At 36.6% G+C, this 16,958-nt stretch overlaps 1 protein-coding gene across 6 annotated transcripts in view; it reads left to right on the forward strand.

The window, feature by feature from the left end:
• Positions 1-16,958, forward strand: part of TBC1D8 (TBC1 domain family member 8) — an 86,262-nt gene that overhangs the window by 40,571 nt on the left and 28,733 nt on the right. For 5 of the 6 annotated variants that reach the window (XM_075200237.1, XM_075200232.1, XM_075200236.1 and 2 more), the window contains exons 6-14: positions 488-728; positions 6,883-7,090; positions 7,383-7,565; positions 8,143-8,292; positions 13,076-13,226; positions 13,471-13,685; positions 14,733-14,850; positions 16,094-16,379; positions 16,679-16,808. In XM_075200237.1, the coding sequence (XP_075056338.1) occupies positions 488-728; positions 6,883-7,090; positions 7,383-7,565; positions 8,143-8,292; positions 13,076-13,226; positions 13,471-13,685; positions 14,733-14,850; positions 16,094-16,379; positions 16,679-16,808 (1,682 nt within the window). The remainder of the gene's footprint in view (positions 1-487; positions 729-6,882; positions 7,091-7,382; positions 7,566-8,142; positions 8,293-13,075; positions 13,227-13,470; positions 13,686-14,732; positions 14,851-16,093; positions 16,380-16,678; positions 16,809-16,958) is intronic. The other variant, XM_075200235.1, reaches the window with a different exon arrangement.

Genomic DNA, 16,958 nt, shown 5'->3' on the forward strand with positions numbered 1-16,958 from the left:
AATCTCATCATGGATTGTATGCCAGTTACTGAAGGGAAGAACTGCTTTGGGTGTTTATTTCTTTCCACATGTGGCTTATCATTTATTACCCAAAACTTTTTCTGCATATGTTAGCTATACAGTAGATGACAACAAGAATCTATTTGTACTTTCACAGTAAAAAAGTGTCAATTGTGTTGATTTTTGTTTTACTTTTAGATATATTTAAATCCTTTCCTACACTGTGGGGGCAATTCAATTGCCGACAATTTCGGTAGAAATCTCCGCGCATTTTTCGGTGCAAGGAGAAATGACTGGAGATTTCTGTCAAATCTCAGCTGCAAAGTGTCTCGTGGACGGCCCAGAGACACTTTGTGGCTAATTGAATTCCCCCCTGTAACTCTTTAAAAATATAAGATATTGTAGTGGTAAATTTGAATTGCAAATAGCACTTGGTCACCTAGAACCAATAGTTGGTTGGCACTAATCATAACACATTTCTTTTTAGTGAAACTTGTGATCCCCTGGGTGGATGTTCAGAAACTTGAACGGGCATCCAATGTTCTTATGGCAGATATCATCATGGTCCATACGCATGGGAAGGAGCGTGAATTCTCTATGTTCCTCGATATCAATGAGGTGTTCCAGATAATGGAACAGCTTGCAGATGTGACAATTAGAAGGCTGCTGGACAATGAAGTCTTTGATTTAGACCCAAATTTGCAACAACCCACACAAATCACCAAGAGGTAAGTTGTGTTTTACAACAATACCTAGTAGTACTGCTTAATTTTATCCATAATGTGGGAGGACCCACATGTATCTACAAAGTAAACCTCTGCCATTCACCAGGACCATGTATGAACATATGCGAAAGATGATTAAGTGCAAGCTCATAAACCAGGGGAAAAGATTATTGAGATTGGTTACTGGAAAGATTCCACTGCATTCAGTCTTCTCTTCGGAGCAGCTCTGCAATTCTATCTCATAATAAGATGAATCTTTGTTAAACTTTAGGTGCCCACACACACGCCAAGCTGACCAACCAGTGGCTGGATTTGGAGTTGTCAGGCTATTTGTGCATTCATTAGTAGAGGTGACTGGAGTTTTCAAAACTGTTATATAAAGTATTGCCCTATTCTGTTTTTGGCTGCGTGTTTCTCTGGCCAAATTTGACTTCTTTCTGAATGAAACTCCTATATCTTTTTTGTTCTGTGTCATGACATAACGAGACATGAGCCTGTGACAGTGTGTTCCATATTTTGACAATATCTTCTGCATTGAGAAGGATGCACATTTAAACAGAGAGGGTAAAAACGAGGGAGTGAACCTGCCCCCAAACTAGAAAACCATTTCCCATATGGTCAGTACTGATGGGTGATAGATTGGTCTTTTGGCATCCACAAATATATCATTGCAGACGTTCAACAGGAAGCACTTCTGCAGCTATCCCAATTGTTTTAAATAGTGGTTGGATCACAATATATAGCAAGCAGAATGGCCACACTCATGTCTGTTCTAGACACCACCTGTAACACTGTTTTTTTCAAACACAGCTAAACTTTTATTTTAACAGTTTAAACATCCAGGGCAGAGCAACAAGTTAACTGGCTACTTAACTAGTTTCACACTACAACTAGTCTTCCTCAGAGGTTAATTAATTTTAATTCATTTAACCCCTGCAGTGATTAAGGCATGTATACACGTGCTCTTAAAGAAATTGTAAAAAGACTATTTTAAAAATAAATATTAAAAGGATACAGGAATATATTAGGTTTTATATTTTAAGAAAAATCAATATGTGTTTAAAGTTTTTTTTAAAAAAACTCAGAGAAATGGTTGGAAAAGAAATAAAGCAATTATGAATAAGTATATAAACTTCTAAAACACCTATATCTTAAAACATTAAAAAATAAAATAAAAGTATATGTACACCAAATTACACTTTTAGACAGGAATGCATCCGTGTGTATGTATGTGTGTATATATATATGTGTGTGTTAAACTCCAGTCATGCTGTGTTTATTACCATTGCAATGCTTTGCTGTGCTAGTCCTCTCCCTATCATTACTCCCACTCTTATCCATACCTCAAAGCTGAATGAATTGTAATCTCGGCTATATTTATGTGCTTTAATTAATGAATATAAGAATTTACAAATATACGCTGCAGAATAGTTATTCTGCAGAATGGAGGAGTAAAAGCTGCAGTCGAAGACTGTATCGAACTTCACCCTTCTACAAAATGACTTGTTACTAACACTGCTGTGACTGAAAGGTCACCTTGAAGTGGTAGATGGGCATCCCCAATTTGATCACGTGCACAAAGAACCTCATGTTTATTCTAGTAGTATTATTGAGTTTATATTACTGCAGAGTTTAACATGCATCTCTCTTTGATGATGTATGAATATAGTCTTAGGGCTAGATTTACTAAGCTGCGGGTTTGAGAAAGTGGGGACGTTGCCTATAGCAACAAATCAGATTCTAGTGGTCATTTTGTTAAATGTACTAAACAAATGATAGATAGAATCTGATTGGTTGCTATGGGCAGCATCTCCACTTTTTCAAACCCGTAGTTTAGTAAATCTGGCCCTTAGTGTTGAAAGAGTGCACCTGCGTCTTGGATTGTGGATGTATGTATATGTGTGTGTATGTGAGCACTACAGCCAGCAGTGTGTTAATATTTTTCAATATTATTGCAAAGTACTGCAACTGCCCCCACCTGGATACTTCTTAATGCCACCCGGCTGGCAAGATTTTCTGAGGAGAACACTGTGTGTCTATGGATATTGTGTATATACATTTAAAGGTCTCTCAAATTGTCAGTGATGGTTCTTTTTATTAGTATTGTCCACTGTGCATCTTTCATACATACTTTGAAACTTCATTTTGGAACAAATACATTTTGTTGTAATGTGGTCAATTTACAACTAATCAATTATCTTATTGTCCTTGTTATTGAGAGATTTTGCCTTCTCCTGTCTGTTGTTCAGTCTGTCTCTGGCACTTCCAGTAATCTAAAAATGTACACACACATAAATATTTAACGAATCAATCTTTATTAGTCATTAAATATATTTATCAAGCACAACTTAAGAGTACAGTATAATTATGGCTAATAGGCATCCTGCTGCTTATTGACTTTCTATCCTCTGAGCTTTTTTTTCCCTTTAATCTCAGACTGATATTACATGATACATCTAGGTCATGGCTTCCAAATGGATTAAAGTCCATTAGTGAAGTTTGATGTGGTGCAACAGCATTGTTCTAATGTTTTCCAGTCTGTAACGTAGTGTGTGTATCTTTAACACTTCCTGTGCTGGAGAGCAGGCACTTGGAATCTTTTAATACATGTTAGACTATAATATAAAGTGCCTGTCAAGTAACACACTACGGATCTGAATAATGTTCGTATGTATGTCCATTCGCATAGCAAATCTGTTTTGCACATGCTCAGAAACAGACCTTACGCCAATTAATACAATTGCATGCAATTCATGTCTGAACGTAAATTCCAGGTGGAACAGGGGAAGGAAGGGACAGAATAACTTAGCTAATGTACACTAAGGGCATTCAGACGCAGGTGTGGCCGATTTTGAAGTCCTGTGTTTCTCATAAGTGCACTTGTTTTCAACTATATCATTTGCACTCACTACAGAGCTGGTGTAAATGCCAACTGATAGTGATGACTGTTACTGCATAATCTTTGATTTAAAAACTACTCTATTGCCATGAGCTAGCACCGCACACCTGTATGTAAGTAAGATAGACTATAACAGTGTATTTACAGTACACAATAAAAGCATCTTTATATAAATAGTGTGTTTAAACACAAAAAACAAACAACAAATAAATATATATATATATATATATATATATATATATATATATATATATATATATATATATATATATGTTAACCCGTGCATGATACTCATGCATTCTAGTCAAATCAAGCTACTTAAGGTGTTAAAAAGGTTCTTGTCATGCATTTGGGGCTAGGCCAGGCCTCCTCAGGGGAAAAGCGTTACTTCCCGACGTAAGCGCCCTTTTTAACGTGGTTTTGTCCACATGTCACCACCTCATCATTCTTCTCCATCATCTCATACTTCATCTTCATCGCCACATCCTTAATCTCCATCGTCTTACTGTTCTAAAACCTCTCGATACACAACATTTCTGCTAAACACCTTATCGCTGTGCTCAATCAGTCTTCCTTGAAGGGCAGTATTCATAACCTGCACTTTCACATCACTGCTTCTCCGTACTCGTGAAAATGCAACATACAATTGTCCATGACCAAACACAGGCTCTGGTAAATAAAGACCCACACGGTCAAGAGTTTGAGCCTGGTAAATTTAGCCTTTACTACCCCTCCCACGGGGGGGAGGGGGGATGATGGAAGTTAACTGACTTCACTATTATAATTTTTTGGTCAAATAATGTCAGTATACCAAATTTCAGGTCAATTGGATGAGCCCTTTCTGGGAAAATAGTTTTTTCCACACACACACACTAACACACGCCGCTAGGCTTACACATATATATATATATATATATATATATATATATATATATATATATATATGTGTGTGTGTGTATATGTATGATTATGCTGATAACAGTAGCTATTTTATTTCATGTTCAAAAACAATTTTGTACGCGTTCTAATGTGACCTTTTATTGTACATATGCTTGTGCAAATACTGCAGTCTATTGTGTGTCTACGTACGGCAAGTGCTGTGTAGGCAGAGCTTGCTTACTCCCAGATTGAAATTTTAAACATATCTTGAGATCCACTTGGATTTGAACACAGTCGGAACTATGCACAAGTTCTGTGCTCTGTTTTTCATATGCAACTTATGTGAAAGTTGCAGCCAGACTTGGATCAGGCATTATATTTGTAGCAAATAGTGTACCAAACCACATATAGGGTTAATGCAAAAATTTAAAAGACAGAAAACAATTAAAAAGAAGACCTTTAACTGTCTTTGTATAATCTCAAGTTATACTTATATAGTATAGGCTTTAGTTTTTTCCTTTTTTAATTTACTTGGCATCAACATATCTGCAGCAATGGACATAAACTTTTTTTCATTCTGGCACATCAGTTCTAGCCAATGAAAGTGGGAGGAGTTTCGGTCAAGTCGGCAGGTCGGGCGGGGCTTACTATGTCCTGATTTTGCCTCTGTTATGTGAGAGAACCTACAAACGCTACATGGGTAGCACCTTGGGTTGGAAATATACCTGCAGCCCGAGCTACAAAAGTCAGCAATGCTAAACTAAGTGAGTGACAGAGTGACAAAATATATCACATATGCCCCCTTAATGGAGTCACAGTTTAGACCCCTTTTTATGCTGTTGAATCACATTGTCCATAACTGCTGTGTGTATTCTGAACATTGCAACAGAATCTTCACTGTAAGAAATATTGTTGCTATACACACAGGACTTCTGCTTTCACAGACATTTCCTGATGAGAAGTGCACACTATAAACATCACACAGTCAGTTCTGCAACTATTACTTGGCAAACTTTTTATGTTGTCGTTTCACCAAGTCTTGCTGCGATTCCAGTCTTTTTATAGATCAACAGACTTTGTGATGATTGTGTTGTCCCAGCTTATCTTCTTAGATTTTCTGAAATGTATGAGCAGAGCACATTCTTGATGTGTCATCCGTACAATTGTATGGAGTACATTTCTGGCATCTCTCACAATCTCATATTCTTAGCAACCAACCAAGCAAGGTGCTGCACCCAAAAGTTTAGAGAGGAGACTGGGCAGGAGTATACACTGCACAAGTGTTATGAGATATGCTAGGTGTACTGTACTGTAATACACTGCTGTTCTTACAGGAACTTTAATTTAAAATTATAATACTATAACTAGATTTTTCTTATCTATCTCTTTATCTAAATCTCTTTAGACAGATGCTATTCATGTTTAACACACCAATATTTCTTTCTCTTCTACAATATATAATTTGTCATGTGCATCAGTCTCCTACAAGCAATGAAGGTAGCTATTTTGTCAACTTTACCAATATTGAAGAGAAGGCCATGTAATCGTTCAATAAGGACTAGTGGCATCTCTGAGACACAAAGCATTGCATGTGGCTCATGCCTCAATGATGTCACTATTTTCTGGTAAATTGATAGGATTATCGGTTCAGCACAAAAAAGCCATTATAGTACATATGGATTCTTTTTCTGGTGTATACTGCAGTAAAGCCTTTTTGTGATATCTACACAAAGCAAAAATGGTATGCAGCACGCTGGTTTACATATAACATTTCTTTGCGATAATTAAATCATACCTCCCAACATTTGGATAGGCAGCATCAAGGTGTGGGCATGGCTCCAGCCACATATATACAGCATGCTTCAAGTATTTTGCATTCAAGGGAAGAAGTTATTTGGGATAACAAATAAATGTTCACCGTAATCTTAAATGAACGCTTTTAAAGTGGACCTCTGTGGTCTGGACCCGGGCTAAAGCCCTGAATGCCCCTATTATAGTCCGCTATCTATTTTACATATAAATATTTATAGATTTTGTTTAGGGTTTGTTTTGGGGTTGTTGTTTTTTTAAATAAAGCAAAAATAATTTGGCATCTATCTTCATTCTGTACCAGAAGGTACAGTGTATGGCATTTTTGATCCAGGCCAGATTTTTTTTCTTGATATAATTTCCAAGCTGGATTTTGTCTTTAATTTTTGCATTAACCATATATGTGGTTTGGTACACTATTTGCTACAAGGGAAGCAGCACAAACTGTATCCAGTTAACATTAGAGGAGGTCCAGGGAAAAATGTACTATATTGAAGGCAGTAATTACATTGCATAAATTCCACATGTTAACATTTGTAGGGGAAAAAAATATTATTTTCTTTTTTAAAGGGATCTCGAAGCAAGGGCACAGAAAGAGTTTTTTCGGGCCATGTTCAAGCTTCCAAGAAAAGAGAAGTTGTATGATGTTGTGGATTGTTCCCTTTGGACACCCTTCAACCGGTGTCACACACCTGGCAGGATATATGCTTCTGACAGCTATTTGTGTTTTGCCAGTAAAGAAGATGGAGTATGTAATGTTATCATACCACTCAAAGAGGTAGGATTTTAAATATGTTTATCTTTAGAACCACCTATGCCATTTTTATGCTTGATTTATTAGGATGTCCCAATTAAAGGCACACTAAAACATTTTTAAATCTTTCCTATATGATGTTTCTAATGGACTGATAAAGAAATATATTTATATAAACATGTGTAGATAAATTATTTCTGTGACAGTGCCTGCAACAAATAGAAGTTTAACAGCCCATTCCATGCACCCTTGTTGCTTTTTGTTTGTATTCGCAAATATCCTGTTACATTGTGTGCCCATGTTTCTGTTATTATAGGTAGTAAGTGTGGAGAAGATGGAGGACACCAACCTTCTACCCAATCCCATCATTATCAGCATAAGGCAACAGATGGCTTTCCAGTTTATTGAGCTGAAAGACCGAGAGAGTCTAGTTAATGGTTTACTCCTCAGGCATGAACAAGTCAACACCAGCACAGTGTCCATGAGAAACAGAGATATGGTAGTGTGTAACCATAATGAATAATTCACATACGCTCCATAATAATTGACTAGCACACAGTACTTTATAAGCTCATAGTAATAAAAATAAAATTATGCTCAGTCACAAAGCCGTTGTGGGGAAAAAATATGTACTTTGCCTTTACTAACAAAAATCCATTTGTCATGTTGTTGTTTTTTGTTTTTGTTTTTTTATGATTTCTTCTTAAGCAATGTATGGTAACATCCCCAAGGTGCCAGGCAATACATTTTACTACATTGGCATATTTTAAAATTGGTTAGTGCTAGGTTCTGTTTTTACCTTTCCATTGTAAATTAAGATGCTAGTGCTCCTTCACAGTCTTTAATCTTCTGGCAACTTTAAGTTAAATAAATTGAGCCTTGGTTAACAACAGGAAATCCAGGCCTGTAACTAAAGTAGCCAATACTTTCTAGTAATTTAAATACTTATCTTGTAAATGTGACAATTTTGTAATTCGGCATAGCCAAGATAGTTTTACCTTTTTCATAACTACCAGAAAACTAAATTAGCTGAGACATTTTACATCTTTGTAACATAGATATGTCCTTCTGAACAGGTGTTTGGTAAAGAAGGTTTCGGAAATATGAACATAATGGTTAATCAAATTGTGGAAGGTGGAAATGAGAAGGAGAAGCTGTCAACAAATGCAGAAGCCTTGATGTCCACTTTTCATCAGACGGGAACTGAGAGCCCTGATTCTGGAATGGTAATGGTTCTTCATAGTTTATTTGTGTGCTGAAAGGAGGAACTGTGTACTTTCATTGTTTAGCTTTAGCTTTAGTAGTATGTGTTTCTCACTTTCCCAAATGCAGTTGCTGTATTTGTCTACTTGGTTCATAAAGAGTGTAGTACATATGAATTGATGGGAAATTTCAGTGCATAGAATCAAATAATCAAACTGTTTTAACATACAGTCATGGCTAAATACTATCTAGGTTTCAATAAAGGTATTTTTGTCATGTGGGTAAGAGACGCAGATCTTGTGCAGAACAGAGGTGTCTAGTTGGGAGATATTTTGAGACAAGTGAGGAGATGTATGTTGGTGTAGATTTGTTGATGGCTGTGTATGTTAGTAGAAGAATTTTATGTTCGATTCGGTAAAAACAGGCAACCAATGTAGGGACTGACAGAGATGATTTCCTTTGGAAGAACAATTTGTAAGAAAAATCAATCAAGCCTTCTACATACATATATTGTAGTGGTGAGACAATGTGTGTGAATTAAGATTTTGCATTGTGTTATGTGAGATGTATAGTAACGGGATTTAGATTGGATGTGGGAAGCAAAGGATAGTTCTGAGTCAAGGCTCACACCTATGTAGGCTGTGAGCTTGTGAGGTAGGATTTAGTGTTATGTTGTCAACAGAAATAGAAATGTCAGGTAGGTAACTGCTGTTGGCTGGTAGGAATATTATTAGCTCTGTTTTTTAAAGTTTGAGTTGGCAGGAGAACATCCAATATAAAATAGCAGGAAGACAGTCAGTAACTCGAGCCAACAAAGATGGTGAGGAATCCGAAGAGGATAGATAAATTTGACTATTCAATGCCATAGAGATGATTCTGAAATCCTAAAGAGCTTATTAGTTTTCCAGGAGAAGTAGGTAGAATAAGAACCAGGATAGGACAGTGCCCTGAAGACCTAGAAATTATATTGTTTTTATTAAAAGAGAGTAGTCAACAGTGTGAAATGCAGCAGACATATCTAGGAGAATTAGAATGGCCTTTAGATTTACCAATGGTCAAATCATCTCTGTCTAGTGTTGGGAACAAAAGCCTGATTTGAAGAGGGTCCACAAGGTTGTGTGAGGCAAATCTCGGAGGAGCAGGGGAGCTGATAGATGGGGGGATAATTTGAGCGAGCGTTTGGTTTCGAATCTTCTTTTTTTTTTCAGAAATAGGAGTAATCACTGCGTGCTTGAATAATGAAAGATAACAGTAGACAGAGAAATTACAGATTTTAGTTAAGGTTGGGAAGAGCACGGGAGACAGGAATTTAATGATTTGTGCGGGTATAAGATCAAGAGGACAGGGAGTAGGAAGATAAGAATAGAGTAGATACTTCATCTTCATTTGTGGGATCAAAAGAAGAGAGGGAAGGAATTGAACTGGTTGTTTGTCTAGGTAGATGATACAATTTCAAGTTGGATCTTATCAATCTTGTCCTTGAAGTAAGATCTTGGGCACTGATGGTAGTCTGAGTGTTTTGGGGAGGGAAGGTTGAGAACAGATTTAAATGTATTAAAAAGGTGTTTTGGTTAGTAGCATGAACAGAGATGAAAGATTGGAAGTATGTTTGTTTAGCAGTGTCTAGAGCATTTTAATAGGAGTGGTAGATGGCAGGATATGTGAGGAATTCATTACAAGTAAAACATTGACACTGATGTGTTAATATTGTCATCATCATCATCATCATCATCGTTTATATAGCGCCATCAATTCTGCAGCGCTGTACAGACAATATTTGCCATTCACATCTATCCTTGACCCATTGGCGCTTACAGTCTTAATTCCCTAACACACTCAGACTAGTGTTAATTTTGCCAGCAGCCAATTAACCGAACAGTGTGTTTTTGGAGAGTGGGAGGAAACCCACAAAAACATGGGGAGGACATACAAACTCCACACAGATAAGGCCATGATTGTGAATCGAACTCATGACCCCAGAGGCAGAAATGCTAACCACTAGGCCACGGTGTCATGACCTAATATCTGAATTTACTATTTAAGTATAGTAGTGTGGCAGATAATAAGGCCGATTACTATTCCTATATTTATATGAGCAGTAATATTGTATTAAGCAAGGTATATTGGGATCAAGATACATATATGGGAGCAGTAATGTATTTTGTGAGCAATTCATCATGAAAATACTTAAATCATCTTATATTCCCGTATGCATCTATCAGTCTTTGTTTCTCCAGTGTAAACATTACAGTTGTTCCACTATATACAGTTTGCTCCCGATATAGATTTGCTGTCCCAATATAGATATATCCTCCTGTTTTAATATTATATCATCATATACTGTCATCATAGTAGTCCCGTAGGCTCCTCGTCATAGTAGTCCCGTAGGCTCCTCGTCATAGTAGTCCTGTAGGCTCCTCGTCATAGTAGCCCCATATTATACAGGAGCAAGGGGTTGCTCCTCCACAGTAAGCAAACATGGTGTTCATGTATGGTGAAGAAACAGCCTTTTATAGGCCTGTGTTCTGCCACCTTACCGTGATTATTTATTCAGATATGCCCTGGTATCATAGAGAGGCAATCCACCTCTTTTTATTGCCCAGTTAAGAGTTCCAAGGATCTGAAAAAAAAAGCTAAAACTAATTTTTGCCAGAATAGAAAGATATTTGGGCCAATCCAAGTTAAGAGAATATGTTCCTGTCTTTTTTTTTTTTTTTTAATAATAATATATAGCTTGTTACTTGGCATTTTATTTGCTTAGTGCACAATGCCTTTTGCACTATGTAAAAAGATGGAAGAAGTTGGGCTCCTCTGTGACTCCATTTACCCAACAGAGATCATTTAACGGAGTGTTCTTCCCATGCTGTATGATTCCTTCCTCCATACCTCACAACAAGAGTCCTGTGCCAACCCGGAGGAGAGCTTATACTGACAGCTCAACTTTCTCCCGTGCAAACTGGGGCAAAGTACACACTATGATTGAAACTGTGATACTGATGATGTGTTGAGGTAACTATGTGAAAGAATCTGATTGCAGTGCTATAAAGCAGAAAGAAGCATGGGATAAATTAGACTGAACAAATATTTATGGTGGTTTAAAATATCTTTCCATGTCATTTTAATCTAGATTAACAAGATTAATGTGACTGATGAAAAATGAGAAGTGAAAGAAGCAATTATGATATTTTATTACACAAGTTAGTAAAACATAGAAGCAATGCAATACCTTTTTCATTAAGTAATAATGGTGAGAAAGCATTAACGCAGCTAAAAGGGATTTGTTTCAGTGCATTAAAGTTGTATATAAATAATGTAACAAATTATTGGCTTCAATGTGTAATTTATGTATTGTTTTGTAACATAGTTAAACTTAATGTTGATATCAATGGTGATCACAGCGCCAAACTAATTACTGTAGAAGGCTGGGTTCTAATTAGAGAACCAGGAAATACACACACATAGAAAAAGTCACAGTGGGTGACAAAACACGCCTGCAAAAGGGATTGCTGGAGCCACTGAGCTTATTAATTAGTGCATGTTTCTGTGAACCCTGTGGATCGAGTTTTTAAACTCAAAAGTATTTTCCTGCTTGAGGATTAAAGTTTGATAAAGTGGAATATGCCAGCAGCACCAGAGATAGCCTTATAGTACTCTGACTCAGGGATCCTATTACAGTTTGAATGAACTCCTGAGATAAAACATATACATTTTTTTTTTGTTTCTTGTTAACATTTGGATTAGTTCCTAATAAGTTTTTTGACTTTTTGGGGATTTGTAGATATGTATTCTTATTAGTTACTATACTGATGGCTTGTTCAGGCTCTTAGGTGGTCATCTTCATGGAAGTGTTTTTATCATGTTATTTTAATGCTTTTTAGTTTTGAAATATTGATTGGGGATGGTGTTTTAATAAATCAACCATATAGCCAATACTTTGTGTAGTACTTTCTGCCATATACTAGTTGTTAAAAGGAGGAATCCTTAGCGTTGTTCTAAATTGTGTTGTTTTGGTTAAAAATAAGTGAAGAAGAGTAAACCCCTTATATGAACGAGCTGCTGAAATAAATTTAGATTTAATGATATATTTAGATTTAATTCAGTAAATTGATTAAATCTTTTTCTTCTTTGCACAATATGCACTGTGTAATCAGCAAATAAGTAAATGTAGGACATCATGAAATGTTCAGTATCAAAAAAGAAACGAGGTGTTGAAATGAGTGAATTTCATGTCATGAGGGTCTTAGTTTTCTGCTGGACAAATGAACAGATTAGAACATTCCTTTGAATTCCTTGAATTTCTTTTCTTACAAAGATTCCTTTCATCTCTGAAAAATATAGGTCACACATACACATCTAAAAAGTCACAGCTTTAAAATTCATGTTTACTGACTAATACATAAATATTTACTGTAAAGCCATTCTTAATTGTAAATACCATGGCAAACTTGAAAACTTTGGGGTAATTATGTTTGCTTGTGCCATTTTAAGTGGTCGAAAGTAATTTTTGTTCTTCAGGATGTTAAGTATGATAAAAAGTACCACAACATTCACCTTTTTTGTGACATTGTGATATTGATATTTGTATTTTATGTGACAAGTCATTGCTTTTCACACACACGTTATGAGTCACATGTCACCATATTTCAACTATTGGATTTCATCTAATCTTAAAAAATAAATGGGGGCTTCCACTGACTGATCTGATGTTATAATGATTGCAAATAGCACAAAGTTTAGTGAGCTAGTAAACTAAATGTTGAAAAAGCTATAATCATGCGGATTGCTGTGTTCTGCCTCTATTTGCAGACACGGGAGCAGATAAAGGAGCGTTTGTGGATGGATCATTTTGCTGAGTATGGGAGAACAGTTTGTATGTTTCGCACAGAAAAAATCCGAAAGCTTGTTGCCATGGGAATACCTGAATCACTTCGTGGAGAATTGTGGCTCATCTTTTCAGGTGACCACGGAAGTCTCTCTCCGGAAAGTATAAGCAGAAGAACTAGTTCTTTCATGGTCTACAACATAGTAGAGAACAAATAGTTTAACTGGATACATCAGAAAAACAACATTTGGGTTTTACAGCATAGCTATATTTATCAACATACATAGAATAAGAGTGAGACTTTAGTGTACTGAGTAATATGGCTCGCATGTGCTCATTTACATTGCATGCACTAGTTAATATAATTCTTTATTGTTAGATGCAGTGACGGACCTGGCCTCTCAACCAGGTTACTACACCAAGCTAGTGGAGGAGTCCATGGGCAGGTGCTGCATGGTGACTGAAGAGATAGAGCGTGATCTCCACCGCTCACTACCTGAGCATCCGGCCTTCCAGAATGAGACTGGCATTGCTGCTCTAAGGAGAGTGCTCACTGCCTATGCCTATAGGAACCCCAAAATAGGATACTGCCAGGTGAAGCTTTAGCAGCATTGTTCATCATCATTACTGATAATACAGCAACTTCTCACATGTCATCATCCCTCCTTAAACCTTTCTCTCCTTACCATGGGAACTCTATCATTCATGCTATGCATCAAAGTTTGTTTTTGAATCTAAACTGGTATTATACCTTTAAATTATGGTCATTGTCTTTAAATGTTTTGTACATTTTACATACCTCTCCATTTGTGTATATTTTTAAATACCCAATTTAATTGCAAGCTCTTTGGGAAGAGGCCTCTTTCCTATGGTATTTTCATTTTTTGTTGCTGTTCTTTCCAATTTGTTTGTTATTTATGCTGTAAGGTACTGTATATGATTTGTGGCTCCATGTTAATAAATGTGTACATACATACACACCAAAGTAGCAAGTTTTTGGGAAACAGAGACCTTTTTGTCAGAAAAAAAGTTTACATTGATGTTAAAGAGTAACATTTCTATACAGTAAGCAAACATTTTGGAATGCGTGACATAAACCATAGGTTATGTACATCCCTGATTGTAAGGTGAAATATGTTGTTGATGAGATTAAATTCACAGATTTTTCCTTCTCTTTGTTTTGAAATTTGCCATAAATATCAGTACCTTCTTGTCCCCAATACTGTGACTGCAAGAGTGTCTGATTTCTTATTGCTTATGTCCTTGAGGCCGGTTTATGAATCCGTGCTTCATTAGAAAACACTACATACTCTTATATTATATTGGACTTGTATACGATAAAAGGTCCTGTGTATACAGAGCACTTACAGTGTAATTTCTTCTGTTTTTCACTGTCATGGTAATATGACTTCAGGGGGTATGTATCAGCAACTTCTCACAATCTCACAGGCAAAACTTGCTTGTAAAGACATTGCCGTTTTAAACCTGCCCTACAAAGTTTGCCGAATATCGGCGACTTGCAGAATGCTCAGACTGATACATTTACCCCCTGTTTTTTATTTTACAATTTTATATTTTGTTTTTTTTATAGATCATACTAATTATTTGTTTATTTTCTTCTACATATTTTTGGCCAATTAGTCCATGAATATTTTGACTTCAGTCTTACTTCTATATGCCAAGGAGGAAGAAGCATTTTGGCTATTGGTTGCAGTATGTGAAAGGATGCTTCCAGATTATTTTAATCACAGGGTCCTTGGTGAGTCTAGTTCCTTTAACTAATGAAATTCCTGCCACCCTCTGGTGAAGTTGCAGATTGCAGTATATTTGATTTCATTGTTGGTAGAAGTGACAAGACCTTCACCCAATGAATAATGCAAAAATGAATTACCTGGCGCTAAGCTTTGATTCGTTGTGCATTTACTAGCAACAGGACTCCATGGTATAGTACTAAGGAGCAACTTGAATCTTTTTTTGCTGTGCATCAAAGCTTGTGTTGTTTATTCTTGCTACTATGTCCTCCTGTTATGGAGCAACATGTCCTATCTCACAATCTCACATCACTGCTCACTGTACATTGCACTGGGGCAGTTTAATCCAACCGCCCCTTCCCACAGCAAACTAAACCATGTACAATAAATGTAATGCATCATCTAGCTTAATTGTTCTGTTCAACCTGCAATGTGTCGCTCCCTTCCTGATCATAATCGATCAACCACTAGTATTCTATTGTTACATGCCACTAGCTTAGAAGGAGGAGGGTTTGCATAAAGCCATGATGTGGGGACAGGTATAAAAAGCACCCTATGAAGATAAGTGAGATAAAAGGGACACAAATGCACTTTTTTTTTTTTTAAATAAATGTTTACTTGAACAAGATCCGCAACTCCTTAATTTAATTTTTGTTTAGTTAAAGGGAGTTTGAGTTCTATGGGCAAATTAATGGCAGTAGTAACAATATAGTAAACAAAATCATTATACATTGTGCATTTAGAAACACCATTCAGAGTGAAACCTTTACAATGTTGGCGCAAATAATGCAGGAGCTAGTTTAGAAATCCTATTAACGACAATATGTATCACAAATAAATTAAAGATCTTAGATTTAGAATGATCACTGGTGTTGTTGAACATATGCTCTCATTATAATATTACAGTACAAAGTGAAGGAGTAGTTACTTGTAACATGTCATCAACAATCGATTTCTACTAACAGCCAGAGATTTAGAATAGAGCAGAAGTAAGCCAGTGCTTGGCTAAACTTGTATTTTCCAGAATGCCAGCTGCATGAAATAGAAATGCCCTGTATGAATGCAAAAACACGGTTGGCGCTTATGCTTACCATTGCCAATCTGTATATCTATCACAGTGTAAATATGAGGTATTGGTTCATATTTTGATCCATTCAAAATTGCCTAACATCATTCAAATGGAATTGTAAGTGCGTGATGCTGCTCTGTATTGTTCTCCTCATCTCTCCACTTGGGTTTTGTTCTGGACAGGGGCCCAGGTGGACCAATCCGTCTTTGAAGAACTCATACACGAGCGGCTTCCTGAACTGGCTGAACATATCACTGACTTAACCACACTGGCTTCCATATCCTTATCCTGGTTCCTCACCCTGTTCATCAGTATTATGCCCCTGCAGAGCGCTGTGAACGTTGTGGACTGTGTCTTCTTTGATGGCATTAAGGCCATATTCCAGGTTGGATTGGCAATTCTGGATGCTACAGCTGTGGATCTGTGCAACAGTAAAGATGATGGACAAGCACTCATGATTCTAAGCAGGTTATTAATTGCTGATTGCAGTTTATTTCCTACCTGATTTGACATGGATCCAATTAAGAAGAAATACCAGAATATTTTCTATAACCTAACATCTATAGAACATACCAGCAGATTCATTTACTGCACTCTGTTCTATGATTAAAGCTACATAGACATGTAACTACAAAATACAAGGCTTTATGTCACTGTGCCTTGTAACAACTATATTGATATATATATTGATATATTAACATGCTGCTTTTTTCTACATAGCTCTTCTACAAAGGTTCGTGTGCTAATGAAAATGTTTCTCTGAATAGATTTTTAGAGCATGTCAAGAATGAGGAGAGCCCTCTGCCACACACTGGAAACTTGCACAGTTTTCTGAACAATGAGCAAGAGGCATATCCAGTTACAGAGATTTCAGATTTAATACGGGATTCATATGAGGTATGTAAATCCGTGTGTAAAAACAACATTGGTCAGCATGTGGGAGGATTAGAGCACATATGTTCTGTTCACTTTGTCGCCATTCTATTCTGTAACGGTTCATCACATCTCTTCATTTGCTTCTCTGTGTTTGGGATACTGCATGGAAAT

Source organism: Mixophyes fleayi, chromosome 2 (assembly GCF_038048845.1).
Source record: "Mixophyes fleayi isolate aMixFle1 chromosome 2, aMixFle1.hap1, whole genome shotgun sequence".
Classification (NCBI taxonomy): Eukaryota; Metazoa; Chordata; class Amphibia; order Anura; family Limnodynastidae; genus Mixophyes; species Mixophyes fleayi.